At 44.7% G+C, this 12,910-nt stretch overlaps 1 protein-coding gene across 1 annotated transcript in view; it reads right to left on the reverse strand.

Annotated features, from left to right (window-relative positions):
• The window catches only part of LOC117398658 (1-phosphatidylinositol 4,5-bisphosphate phosphodiesterase beta-3), a 46,197-nt gene that overhangs the window by 16,456 nt on the left and 16,831 nt on the right, over positions 1 to 12,910 (reverse strand). Inside the window, exons 3-13 of the mRNA XM_059012190.1 lie at positions 9,962 to 10,030; positions 8,148 to 8,285; positions 7,795 to 7,874; positions 6,416 to 6,469; positions 6,164 to 6,236; positions 5,165 to 5,265; positions 3,887 to 4,053; positions 3,594 to 3,740; positions 2,904 to 3,061; positions 2,600 to 2,682; positions 1,822 to 1,906 (exon numbers count right to left, since the gene is read on the reverse strand). Of these exons, the coding sequence (XP_058868173.1) occupies positions 1,822 to 1,906; positions 2,600 to 2,682; positions 2,904 to 3,061; positions 3,594 to 3,740; positions 3,887 to 4,053; positions 5,165 to 5,265; positions 6,164 to 6,236; positions 6,416 to 6,469; positions 7,795 to 7,874; positions 8,148 to 8,285; positions 9,962 to 10,030 (1,155 nt within the window). The remainder of the gene's footprint in view (positions 1 to 1,821; positions 1,907 to 2,599; positions 2,683 to 2,903; positions 3,062 to 3,593; positions 3,741 to 3,886; positions 4,054 to 5,164; positions 5,266 to 6,163; positions 6,237 to 6,415; positions 6,470 to 7,794; positions 7,875 to 8,147; positions 8,286 to 9,961; positions 10,031 to 12,910) is intronic.

Genomic DNA, 12,910 nt, shown 5'->3' on the forward strand with positions numbered 1-12,910 from the left:
CTTTGTAGCGCCACCTTTTGCTGCGATTACAGCTGTAAGTCGCTTGGGGTATCTCTCTATCAGTTTTGCACATCGAGAGACTGAAATTTTTGCCCATTCCTCCTTGCAAAACAGCTCGAGCTCAGTGAGGTTGGATGGCGAGCATTTGTGAACAGCAGTTTTCAGTTCTTTCCACAGATTCTCGATTGGATTCAGGTCTGGACTTTGACTTGGCCATTCTAACACCTGGATATGTTTATTTGTGAACCATTCCATTGTAGATTTTGCTTTATGTTTTGGATCATTGTCTTGTTGGAAGACAAATCTCCGTCCCAGTCTCAGGTCTTTTGCAGACTCCATCAGGTTTTCTTCCAGAATGGTCCTGTATTTGGCTCCATCCATCTTCCCATCAATTTTAACCATCTTCCCTGTCCCTGCTGAAGAAAAGCAGGCCCAAACCATGATGCTGCCACCACCATGTTTGACAGTGGGGATGGTGTGTTCAGGGTGATGAGCTGTGTTGCTTTTACGCCAAACATAACGTTTTGCATTGTTGCCAAAAAGTTCGATTTTGGTTTCATCTGACCAGAGCACCTTCTTCCACATGTTTGGTGTGTCTCCCAGGTGGCTTGTGGCAAACTGTAAACGACACTTTTTATGGATATCTTTAAGAAATGGCTTTCTTCTTGCCACTCTTCCATAAAGGCCAGATTTGTGCAGTATACGACTGATTGTTGTCCTATGGACAGAGTCTCCCACCTCAGCTGTAGATCTCTGCAGTTCATCCAGAGTGATCATGGGCCTCTTGGCTGCATCTCTGATCAGTCTTCTCCTTGGATGAGCTGAAAGTTTAGAGGGACGGCCAGGTCTTGGTAGATTTGCAGTGGTCTGATACTCCTTCCATTTCAATATTATTGCTTGCACAGTGCTCCTTGGGATGTTTAAAGCTTGGAAAATCTTTTTGTATCCAAATCCGGCTTTAAACTTCTCCACAACAGTATCTCGGACCTGCCTGGTGTGTTCCTTGTTCTTCATGATGCTCTCTGCGCTTTAAACGGACCTCTGAGACTATCACAGTGCAGGTGCATTTATACGGAGACTTGATTACACACAGGTGGATTCTATTTATCATCATTAGTCATTTAGGTCAACATTGGATCATTCAGAGATCCTCACTGAACTTCTGGAGAGAGTTTGCTGCACTGAAAGTAAAGGGGCTGAATAATTTTGCACGCCCAATTTTTCAGTTTTTTATTTGTTAAAAAAGTTTGAAATATCCAATAAATTTCGTTCCACTTCATGATTGTGTCCCACTTGTTGTTGATTCTTCACAAAAAATTACAGTTTCATATCTTTATGTTTGAAGCCTGAAATGTGGCAAAAGGTCGCAAAGTTCAAGGGGGCCGAATACTTTCGCAAGGCACTGTATATATATATATATATATTTATTAAGGGCGAAACCCGTGGTCTAGTTTTGCCAAGGGCTTCTGGGCAAATCCTGAAGTTGCCACTTTTTTTCAGCACTCGCCCGAGTCCAAAACTATTAAAACACTCAATAATGCCAGATTTGGAAACAGCAGTTTCCTCCACTCCAGGTTTTAAAAGGAGTCTGATTAGCCACACTGTATAGGCAACAAGCTCCGCTGTGTCTTATTAAACTCATAGAAACTCAATGACAAACACACTTTTCACATTTCTTTTTGTACTTCAGTATTTTTAGTACTGAATTTCTAAAGCCATATTAAAAAAAAAAAAAAAAACTTGTTCAGTGGAAAGTTGGGGTGTGCTGTCAATGGGACCCTTTGTGACGGCCCTGTAGATCCGTAGCTGGATTTCACTCACAGGGTACTTCTCCAGGGGCTCGATTAGAAGCGCCTCTCCGAAAATCGTCCTGCAGTACTCTGCCATCTTCACCTGCTGCTTGGATCTGCGGTCAAAACAACACCGGTATGCTTTATATTAAACGGAGTAAGCCTTTTATTTAATACGCTAGTGAACTGTTCCACTGCTGTTTGGATGTATTATACATTAACTATTAAAAGCTGTGTTTCTAGGGGCTTAGGTTGGTCAGGGTGTCCTCGGCTCACCGCGCACCAGCGACCCCTGTGGTCTGGCCGGGCGCCTGCAGGCTTGCCTGTAAGCTGCCCAGAGCTGCGTTGTCCTCCGACGCTGTAGCTCTGGGTTGGCTGCATGGTGGGCCTGCAGAGTGAAAAAAAAGCTGTCGGCTGGCGGCACACGTTTCGGAGGACAGCGTGTGTTCGTATTCGCCGCTCCCGAGTCAGCGCGGGGGTGGTAGCGGTGAGCTGAGCCTAAAATAATTGCTATTTCAATTGGGAGAAAAACGGGGTAAAAATCTATTGGCAACTACTAAAATTAAAAAAAAAATAAAAATAAAACTGTTTCTCTAAACAAAAGGAGACTTGACCCAAAGTGACAGACCACTAGATGGCGCTGGCTCTTAATTCTATAAAGACAAAGCACTTCTCAAAAAAAATAAGAAAACGCAACATTTTGAGTTATTGCAACAAGAGCCACTGCTTTACATTTTACTTTTTGTTTCAATCATTCAGAGACAGACAGAAAGAAAGAAAGAAAGAAAGAAAGAGACATCAGTACTTACGAATCGACATGGTTTTCAAACGAAAGAATGACGGGGTACGGGGAAGTCTTGAAGGCGCTTTCTGCTATGGCTTCAATCACTTCCTACAAAAACACAACAAGACTGGTCAGTCACAAGCTCACAGCAGTAAAACCTGGAACGGGTAAAACTGCTATGCAATAGGAGTCTACTACTTACTTCTACACCTCTCTGCTGTGCCATGCTTACCCAAGCATGTTTTCACTGGGTTTTTAAGGACACTTTGCTGTGCTTTTACTGTGGTAAACCGTTACAAGGGCCCCTGTGTTGTGTGTATTGACTTTACCTTGAAGGGGATCTCTGTTGTCATGGTGAATCCATGTGTGATGAAAGGCTCCTCGTCGTTCGGACGCCCCTTCCAGCAATCGAGTTCGATACAGCGACACCCAGTGAGGAGGACCTGTCGGTACATCTCCACCGAGGAGAGCCCGGTCAGCTGACCCGCTGCAGAGAAAGAGAGAGAGAGAAAAACAAACACTGGTGAGAGCGACAGCACAGCGCCTCCTGCTGTGGAGGTCTTGCGATTACACCCCCACGAAGGACAGCCTGGACAACTGACCCCGTAAAAGGACAGGAAAGAGAGAAACAAACACAGTGAGTGAGACAGCACAGCGCCTCCTGCTGTGGAGGTCTTATGGTTACACCCCCACAAAGGAGAGCCTCGACAACTAACCCCGTAAAAGGACAGGAAGGAAAGAGAGAGAAAAACACTGAGAGACAGCACAGCGCCACCTTCTGTGGGGGACTTGCAACTACACCTCTACCAACGAGAGCCTGGACAACTAACCTGCTAGACCAGGAGAGGAAATTGGAGAGAAACAAACGCTTTCTATAGGAGTTTGAGGAGTTGATGAAGAAGTAGAGATGCGAGAAGGGAGAGGGGAAAGGGATAGGAAGAAGGAAAGGGGAGGCAGGTGTGTGAGGAGTTGATGGCGAGAAGGAGAGGGAGTGGGAGATGGAGAGGGGAGCTCTGTACCTGTGAGGTAGGTGTTGTGTGAGGAGTTGATGAAGTAGTGGCTGAGGGGCTGAGTCATGTCATCACAGTTGTCCAGCTTCTCTGGAGGGACGATGCAGTTCTCGTCTCCGCCCAGGTAGCAGCTGAACCCTTCCACGGAGATCTGATCTGGGGGGGGAAGGAAGAGGGGCAGAGTCAAACAGAACAGCCTAGACCCATTCAGGTGGAGCTCTCCATCGACGAGGGTCGTGATGTCGATCGGGCTAATTTACCATCCCGAGTGGAACAAGCGAAGGAGCAGGCGTCTCTCTTACCCCGCTCCATGAAGTTCTTGTTGGGCTCGTACTTCTCAATGAGCTGCTTGACCTGGTCCTTCTTCAGCGGGGGGTACAGAACCTCGTTGAGGCGCGAGTCTCGCTGCTTCAGGTTGATGAAGTCCGTCAGCTGCTCTATTCCCAGGTACGGCTTCCCTTTCGCGCCCCTGAAAGAGAGAGCACCCCGAAAACACTATTAACAATCTATAGAACAGGGTTGCCACCTGCCCCTGCTTGCCCTGAACGTCCCGGGTTTTGAGGAAGGTATCCCAGGGATTTCGATATGCCTTCCCGGGACACTAAATGCCAGTACCATCGATTGCGCACCAGTTAGATAAATCAGGATAATCAATCAATATTTATTTTTATATAGCGCCTTTCATAGTGGACCACCATCACCATATCACTGCAATAAAGGCACATTATTAATTGGCAGTCAATGCTGTGGTATACGAATATTATCAAATGTTTCCTATTGGATGAATATAGGATTTCTAAAACAAACTTTTAACAACCTCCCCTTCTGTTCGGAAGGTCCCGTTTTTTTGTTCCTCAGGAGGCGACAACCCTATTATAAAAGGGCAGCAGTGTGGAGTAGTGGTTAGGGCTCTGGACTCTTGACCGAAGGGTCGTGGGTTCAATCCCAGGTGGGGGACACTGCTGCTGTACCCTTGAGCAAGGTACTTTACCTAGATTGCTCCAGTAAAAACCCAACTGTATAAATGGGTAATTGTATGTAAAAATAATGTGATATCTTGTAACAATTGTAAGTCGCCCTGGATAAGGGTGTCAGCTAAGAAATAAATAATAATAATAATAGAAAAGTTTTCGGTTTTGAATTTGAGACGAGTTTATTAATGCATTCCCGTGGTGGATTGAGGTAAATACAAACATCTAGAATAAAGCCTTAATCAGACAGCTAAAAGACTTACACAGACTTACAGCAGCAGCAATTAAATTAAATGATACCAGCACTTCATGTATTATTTACAGTGAATCTTTGGAGCTTGAAATCTACAAAACGCAGTAACAGTGTGTCCGTTTACAACCGCGATTAGATCGCCAGCGTAAATTCACAGGGAAATTGCATGATTGAGGTTTATTCTTGACGTAAGCCGACATCGACAGCGCAGCTCATCCGAGAGACAACGCAGCTACAGAAAGTGGAGGGGGCTCTTTTTTTTTTTTTTTTTTGGAACGGAACGGGACTACGGTTCACGCGCGGGTCGCTGGACGATCGAAGCTGGTCCGGTCAGATTCCTGTTTTGTCCGACTCACAGCTCGAGCAGGATCTTGTCAATGTCGGGTCGAAGGCACAGCTTGCCGAGAAACGTCTGGAAGATTTCCCAAGTAAAGTCATCCGGCTTGATCGACTCGGTCTGCAAGAAAGGAAAAAGGAAAAAAGGATTATATGAAGGAGCACTTTGTATTTGTCATTGTAGCAGGAGCTGTAGGATTTGATTTGAACAGTTTACGGTAGAACACTGACCTCCTAGATCCCTCACTAAACAGGTGTAGGCTAGTGCAAAATACTTACAATCACTAAAGTCTGTTTGCCACATTTCCCCAGTTACACGGTCACTACAATGGTATTGATTTCAAAACGCCACTCCTCATTTATAAGGCTATTAACGGTTCTGGGGTAATTTCACGGAATTTCGTGATAACTGTGCAAAAATTAGTCCCAATGTGTATAGGTGTGTCTTATTAAACTCCTAGTAAAACCAGGAATTATTATTATTATTTATTTCTTAGCAGACGCCCTTATCCAGGACGACTTACAATTGTTACAAGATATCACATTATTTTTACATACAATTACATTATTTTTTACACGTTATTTTTACATACAATTACCCATTTATACAGTTTTTACTGGAGCAATCTAGGTAAAGTACCTTGCTCAAGGGTACAGCAGCAGTGTCCCCCACCTGGGATTGAACCCACGACCCTCCGGTCAAGAGCCCAGAGCCCTAACCACTACTCCACACTGCTGCGCAATGAATCGGAATGGACTGAACTACTATGCAATGGGAGTTACTTCCATCCCTGCAACGAATGTTTAAATGGAGTCAAAATGATTGCTTCTGTACCGTCTTGAAATGGTTATCTTATTAATTTCTTCTCAGTTCGTTTTCTAACATTGACGGCAAACTTTATTTCCAAACACTGACACACTGAAAAGCAGCCTAACCCAGGCTCCAGTACTTGTTTACAGAACTTGGTCTGTGTTTACAGTATCAAGTTGCCATGGCGATACTGCAGCCAATCACCTACCCTGTTGTAATTGAGGCCGCAGGACTCGAGAGCGATCTCCACTCGCTTCTTATCGGAGAACATCTTCAGGATACTGCGGGCAAACACAAAGCAAACTCATTGGAAATGGTACTTCCTGTTGAAATACCGTAAAACTTGAAATGCTTGCTGGCTAGAAATATTCACTACTTTCACTATTAATAAAAACCTGAAAAATATACATGCTGCAAACTTACTCTCTCTCATATATATAAATTTAATTAAGTATCTTACTTCTTAACTGGGATCCTCATGTCCTGATTCAATTGCAGTTTCAACTTTGTGTACCTAAAAAAAAAAAAAAAAACAACAATGATGTACCTTCACTCTCTGTTACACTGTACATCTTGAAGCAAAGTCGGGTTTACATTTCTATGTGCGCACCGTGTGTCATAATTCAGCTTCTCAAGAGCTTACTTACACCAGCAAGTAAGTAGCTTTAAATTTGGGCAAGCTAGAGTCGGAGTTAGTTGGAGCTACAGCGAGTTGGAGCTAGGTGTTAGTTGGAGCTAGGAGTCAGTTGGAGCTAGGAGTCAGTTGGAGCTAGGAGTCAGTTGGAGCTAGGAGTCAGTTGGAGCTAGGAGTTAGTTGGAGCTTAAGAGTCAGTTGGAGCTTAGGAGTTAGTTGGAGCTAGAGCGAGTTGGAGCAAGGTGTTTGTTGGAGCTAGGAGTCAGATGGAGCTAGGAGTCAGTTGGAGCTAGGAGTTAGTTGGAGCTAGGAGTTAGTTGGAGCTAGGAGTCAGTTGGAGCGTAGGAGTCAGTTGGAGCTAGGAGTCAGTTGGAGCTAGGAGTCAGTTGGAGCTAGGAGTCAGTTGGAGCTAGGAGTTAGTTGGAGCTTAAGAGTCAGTTGGAGCTTAGGAGTTAGTTGGAGCTAGAGCGAGTTGGAGCAAGGTGTTTGTTGGAGCTAGGAGTCAGATGGAGCTAGGAGTCAGTTGGAGCTAGGAGTTAGTTGGAGCTAGGAGTTAGTTGGAGCTAGGAGTCAGTTGGAGCGTAGGAGTCAGTTGGAGCTAGGAGTCAGTTGGAGCTAGGAGTCAGTTGGAGCTAGGAGTCAGTTGGAGCTAGGAGTTAGTTGGAGCTTAAGAGTCAGTTGGAGCTTAGGAGTTAGTTGGAGCTAGAGCGAGTTGGAGCAAGGTGTTTGTTGGAGCTAGGAGTCAGATGGAGCTAGGAGTCAGTTGGAGCTAGGAGTCAGTTGGAGCTAGGAGTTAGTTGGAGCTAGGAGTCAGTTGGAGCGTAGGAGTCAGTTGGAGCGTAGGAGTCAGTTGGAGCTTAGGAGTTAGTTGGAGCTAGAGCGAGTTGGAGCAAGGTGTTAGTTGGAGCTAGGTGTTAGTTGGAGCTAGGAGTCAGTTGGAGCTAGGAGTCAGTTGGAGCTTAGGAGTTAGTTGGAGCTAGAGCGAGCTGGAGCAAGGTGTTAGTTGGAGCTAGGTGTTAGTTGGAGCTAGGAGTCAGTTGGAGCTTAGGAGTCAGTGGGAGCTAGGAGTCAGTGGGAGCTAGGAGTCAGTGGGAGCTAGGAGTCAGTGGGAGCTAGAGCGAGTTGGAGCAAGGTGTTAGTTGGAGCTAGGAGTTGGAGTTAGGATTTAGCTAGTCGGAGAAAGAGTGAGTTGGATCTACACTCACGCTTTCATCAGGAACACGTCCCGGGATGCATTTTGGGCCAGAATGTTGGTCGCCAATTTGAAGAGTTCCTCTGTCCAGATCTGCACAGGACAGAACAGCACAGGGTCAGGTACAGCACACAGTGAAAAAAAAAAACATTTCAGCCAGCGCACGCGGAGCCGCTCTCAAATGTAGTTGACGAAGAAACCGTTTGAACAAGCGCTCAGATCCTCGCGTACCCGAAGCAGTGCGCGAGAAGATCCGTTACCTGTTTCTGCTTGTAGATATCATTCTCCAACCCCCCCACCCGGCTAGGACTGAATAAGAAAGGGCGAGCGCTTCGCTCCCTGGTGAGAACGAACTGGGACGGTTACCTTGGCCGTGTCCTCCTGCACCGCTTGGAAGTTGAGGAAGGTGAGGTTGACGAGGTCAGTCCCGTGCACCACGGTGATCAGCTTGCTCTCCAAGTGCTCCTGATTCCCGAAACCCAGCACATCCCGTAGCTTCGGATCCTAGAGAAAGGAGGAGGGAGGGCACCGGATCTCATCATTAACCCTCGAGCAGCTCGCTGATGCACTAGCCTTACCATCGCAGACACAATCCTAACTTGTTGCCTCCTAGTTCATATTGTATTCTAGTAGTGTTATTATTATACACAGCATCCTAGTTCATATTGGATTCTAGTAGAGTTATTATTATACATAGCATCCTAGTTCATATTGGATTCTAGTAGTGTTATTATTATACATAGCATCCTAGTTCATATTGGATTCTAGTAGTGTTATTATTATACACAGCATCCTAGTTCATATTGGATTCTAGTAGAGTTATTATTATACATAGCATCCTAGTTCATATTGGATTCTAGTAGTGTTATTATTATACATAGCATCCTAGTTCATATTGGATTCTAGTAGTGTTATTATTATACACAGCATCCTAGTTCATATTGGATTCTAGTAGTGTTATTATTATACATAGCATCCTAGTTCATATTGGATTCTAGTAGTGTTATTATTATACATAGCATCCTAGTTCATATTGGATTCTAGCAGTGTTATTATTTGCACTTGCTGTAAACTACACTGTGTTTAAATATGAAGCTTGCATTGTAACCCTGCGCTGCCCTGTAACGCCTGTGTGAGTCGCCTGGGATAAAGGTGTCTGCCTAATAAATAAATAATAAAAGGAAAGAGGCAACTCTTAAAGTAGGGAACATCTCGGGCTTTATAAAAAGCACACAGAGCTACAGATTAGCTGACATTTGCTTCATGCTAACATTGGGCTCGTCTTTCGCCAAGATGAAATGAGACAGTAGTGCTGGAGACCAACCAAGTCGTAGCTTCACTGTAATATACACAAGCCTTCAGCGCTCCGCGCACCTGTTGATGGCTAAGGTGTCAAGCTGGCTCCCTGTGGCCTCCCTGTCACTCCAGTAAATCCAATCTAATACGCATTGCCATCACTTTGCAGATTTTACCGTCGCGCAGGTGTTTTTTTGTTTGTTTGTTTTTTTCATATCGGAAATTTGCTTTTCATTAGCACTGCAATGTTACTATTCGCCACTAGATGGCAGTACAGTACATATGTTTTTTCCACTGTATTCTCATGTTGTTGATCGCTCATTTCCTTCAGGATTCTGTTAAATCTGGCTGTTCCAAAGGTTCGAAACGCGTGTCGGGAAAATTATCTTTTGCATATCAACTCCCGAAGACGTGGAATTGTTTCCATCACGGTACGAAGATTGCGTTTGGGGGCGGAGTTGCCAAGTCTGCTTATAATAAGCGGGATTGGGCTTGTTTTTTTGAGAGTCGCGGGTTGGAATTTGCATAAACGCCCATGCTCTAACATGGGCCGTGCTTGTTTTAGGTTTGTTTTGAAGAACAAGGTCGCTATTTTTCAGTCAGAAATCTGGCAACCCTGTTTGGGGACATTGCTGAGAACCTGCCAATACTGCTTCTCCTTCAGTCCTCATTAACAAACAGATACAGTCTTATTTACTCTGCTCTTTGATCTCTGTATGATGCTGATTCAGTCTGAACCGCACGTGGTTTTATTGTGTTTGTATTTTGCGATCGTCCTTTTCCTGTTTTGCAGAATCCCCTTGTAAACAAGGCCTCAGTCTCAATGGGTAAATCTCCTGGTTAAGTAAACAGATACATTAATAAAAATACATAAAGAAACGAACCTTTGGCACTTTTGCATACTTCCCTGTTCTGGTATCTCTGATGTAGCTAATATCCAACAGGTCAACTTCCTAGGGAAATAAAAATAAGAAAACAGGTTACTGACATTCACAGAATTCCTTTTCCAATTGCCGCTGAAGTACATTTAGAGCCATCAGTATCACGACGCATTATATACATGCATCGGTCAAGTTCATCCCAGATGGTTCTGCACAAAACGATTACTAGAACTGGGGGGAGTTCTGAACCCCAGGACTGGGTGCAGCAGCAGCAGGGCTAGTGTGAGTTTCTAACCCTGCTCAAACTCCTGGCTCCTGATCATTTCAATATTAATAATAATAATACTAGACTTCATTGAGGGGAGCTCTGAACCCCAGGACTGGGTGCAGCAGCAGCAGGGCTAGTGTGAGTTTCTAACCCTGCTCAAACTCCTGGCTCCTGATCATTTCAACATTAATAATAATAATAATAATACTAGACTTCATTGAGGGGAGTTCTGAACCCCAGGACTGGGTGCAGCAGCAGCAGCAGCAGGGCTAGTGTGAGTTTGTAACCCTGCTCAAACTCCTGGCTCCTGATCATTTCAATATTAATAATAATAATACTAGACTTCATTGAGGGGAGCTCTGAACCCCAGGACTGAGTGCAGCAGCAGCAGCAGCAGCAGGGCTAGTGTGAGTTTGTAACCCTGCTCAAACTCCTGGCTCCTGATCATTTCAATATTAATAATAATAATACTAGACTTCATTGAGGGGAGCTCTGAACCCCAGGACTGAGTGCAGCAGCAGCAGCAGCAGGGCTAGTGTGAGTTTCTAATCCTTGGATTTACATTGCAGCATTGTTTAGAACCAACAGAGGGAAAGAAAGTTCAGGAATCTGTTTTCAGTCTTTCTGAAACATGAGCCAGCCTGCAATCACCGTGGCATGCAAATAACCCACAGGCATTCTTCAGGAATAAGGTAAAAATAAGACAGTAAGACCCCTGCCAAGAGGAATGGTACGAGAGAAGAGACATTTAAATAATATTTCCGTGCTTCGGAGAAGATTTCAATCAGGTAGTGTACACATCCTGTTGCAGGAATTATTTGATTATGTTAAACATTGACGCCGATCCCCTGAAAGACTGCAGCTATTTTCACCAGCACAATCATGACGTTATCTAGCTTATAACAAGTAACCCTCACCATGCCTGACCCCGATGAGTATCAACATCATACCCAAAGTGGCATATCATCTAAAATGGCCATGCCAAGCTTCCTGAAAAGTCATTCCTGAAATAATGTGGTAGATCTGTGAATGGCTGCAATGAACGCACGACAGCCCCACTACACTCCCTGGGAATTGTGTCTCCTAGGAGGCGATAATAACCGCTTAACTGTTATGAACTATTAAAACGCCAAGTAGAAGAGACTAAGTCAAGTGGACACTCGTTTCTGCTTAACAAACGGGAAGTTTATAGTTTTGCAAAATGCTGTAGGGAGAGAGAGAGAGAGACACACACTAAGAGACAGAGAGAGAAGGAGAGGGAGAGAGACAGGAGACAGAGAGAGAGGGGGAGAGATAGATAGAAGTGGGAGCGAGAGAGGGGATAGAGAGAGAGAGTAGGACAGGGAGAGAGAGAGACAGAAACAGAGGGAGAGAGACAGAGAGGGAGAGAAGAGGGAGAGAGCGAGGGGATAGAGAGAGTAGGAGAGAGAAATAGAAGAGGGAGAGAGACACAGAGGGGGAGAGTAGGAGAGGGAGAGGTAGAACGAGGGAAAGAGAGACAGAAATAGAGAGGAGAAAGAGAGTGAGGGGGAGGGAGGGAGAGAGAGAGAGAGAGAAACGCTGCACTTTGTACAGTATTTGCCACGGTTATATATAATATAGATAACAGCAGCCATTACTTTAGCATGGAGTTCATGTTAACCTGTGCTGACTGAAATTGCTTTGGGAAAATCCAGAACAGCTGCCATGTCAAGTAAAGCTCATTTGAAACTGTAAATTGAGAGCAGGAAAGCCACTGAAGGAGTTACAAACGAGCTACACAGCTCTGCTGGTGCAACTGACAGGCTAGCATGCGGCCTGCCTAGCAACCGAGCCTGTTTCACAGGAGTATCACATAACAGCAGAGAACCCATGGGTCCAATCCAGGCCAGTAATGCACTGTGCTCCCCCCCCCCAGCTTCCTGTGCACTTATATACAGATGAGACATGTTTCCAACACACCCAGCAAGTAAGCTAGAAACCGAAATGAGCAAATCTGAAAAGGTACGCGTCGTATCAGACGGCAAACAAACCCATCGCATTAATGATTTTTCTCAGCAAGGAAAGCCGTCCTTCCCTCACCTTTACAACCCGGGTACCACTCGACGGCGCTTTTACAAGCCGATTGGAAGCGGATTTTCCTCTCACCCGGAGCGCTTTGACATTCTTACTGCTGTCCTGAGGAAGTAAACTGACTATATAAAAAAAAATACAGCGCGTATACCAGCTAGAGAAACCCTATCCGTGTCAAAGCATGTCGACAGCATGATTGATTTGGGAGGGTTAGTAATCCTGTTGATGAAGCATAGAAACTGCATTTTAAAGCACTGGCTAGCATCTCTTTCTACAGGGAATCAGTGGGCGTGGCAATACAGCATGAGGTCAATTTTCAAAGAACTGGCTCCTACAAAAGGATGTGTTCAGACTTGAAGTACAGGAATGAATGGGGTTGCAAGGCATCCTGGGAAAACGGTGACCGTCCCAGTTTTCAGCTATTTTCTTGTCCCGATGGGAAACTGCAAAATTGTTAAACCGCCCCGGTTTTTGCTGTTATATTTTTTTTTAAAAGCACAAAGCTGAGTTAAGCAAATGAAACAGCAGAGTAATTTATTAGGTTGTGTTTGCGCATTTCAAAAATAATATCTCAGGGATTATTTGTTTAATAACGCTGATTGTGTGTTTAAATATTGACTTCCTGCACCTTG

Source organism: Acipenser ruthenus, chromosome 43, assembly GCF_902713425.1.
Source record: "Acipenser ruthenus chromosome 43, fAciRut3.2 maternal haplotype, whole genome shotgun sequence".
Taxonomy (NCBI): Eukaryota; Metazoa; Chordata; class Actinopteri; order Acipenseriformes; family Acipenseridae; genus Acipenser; species Acipenser ruthenus.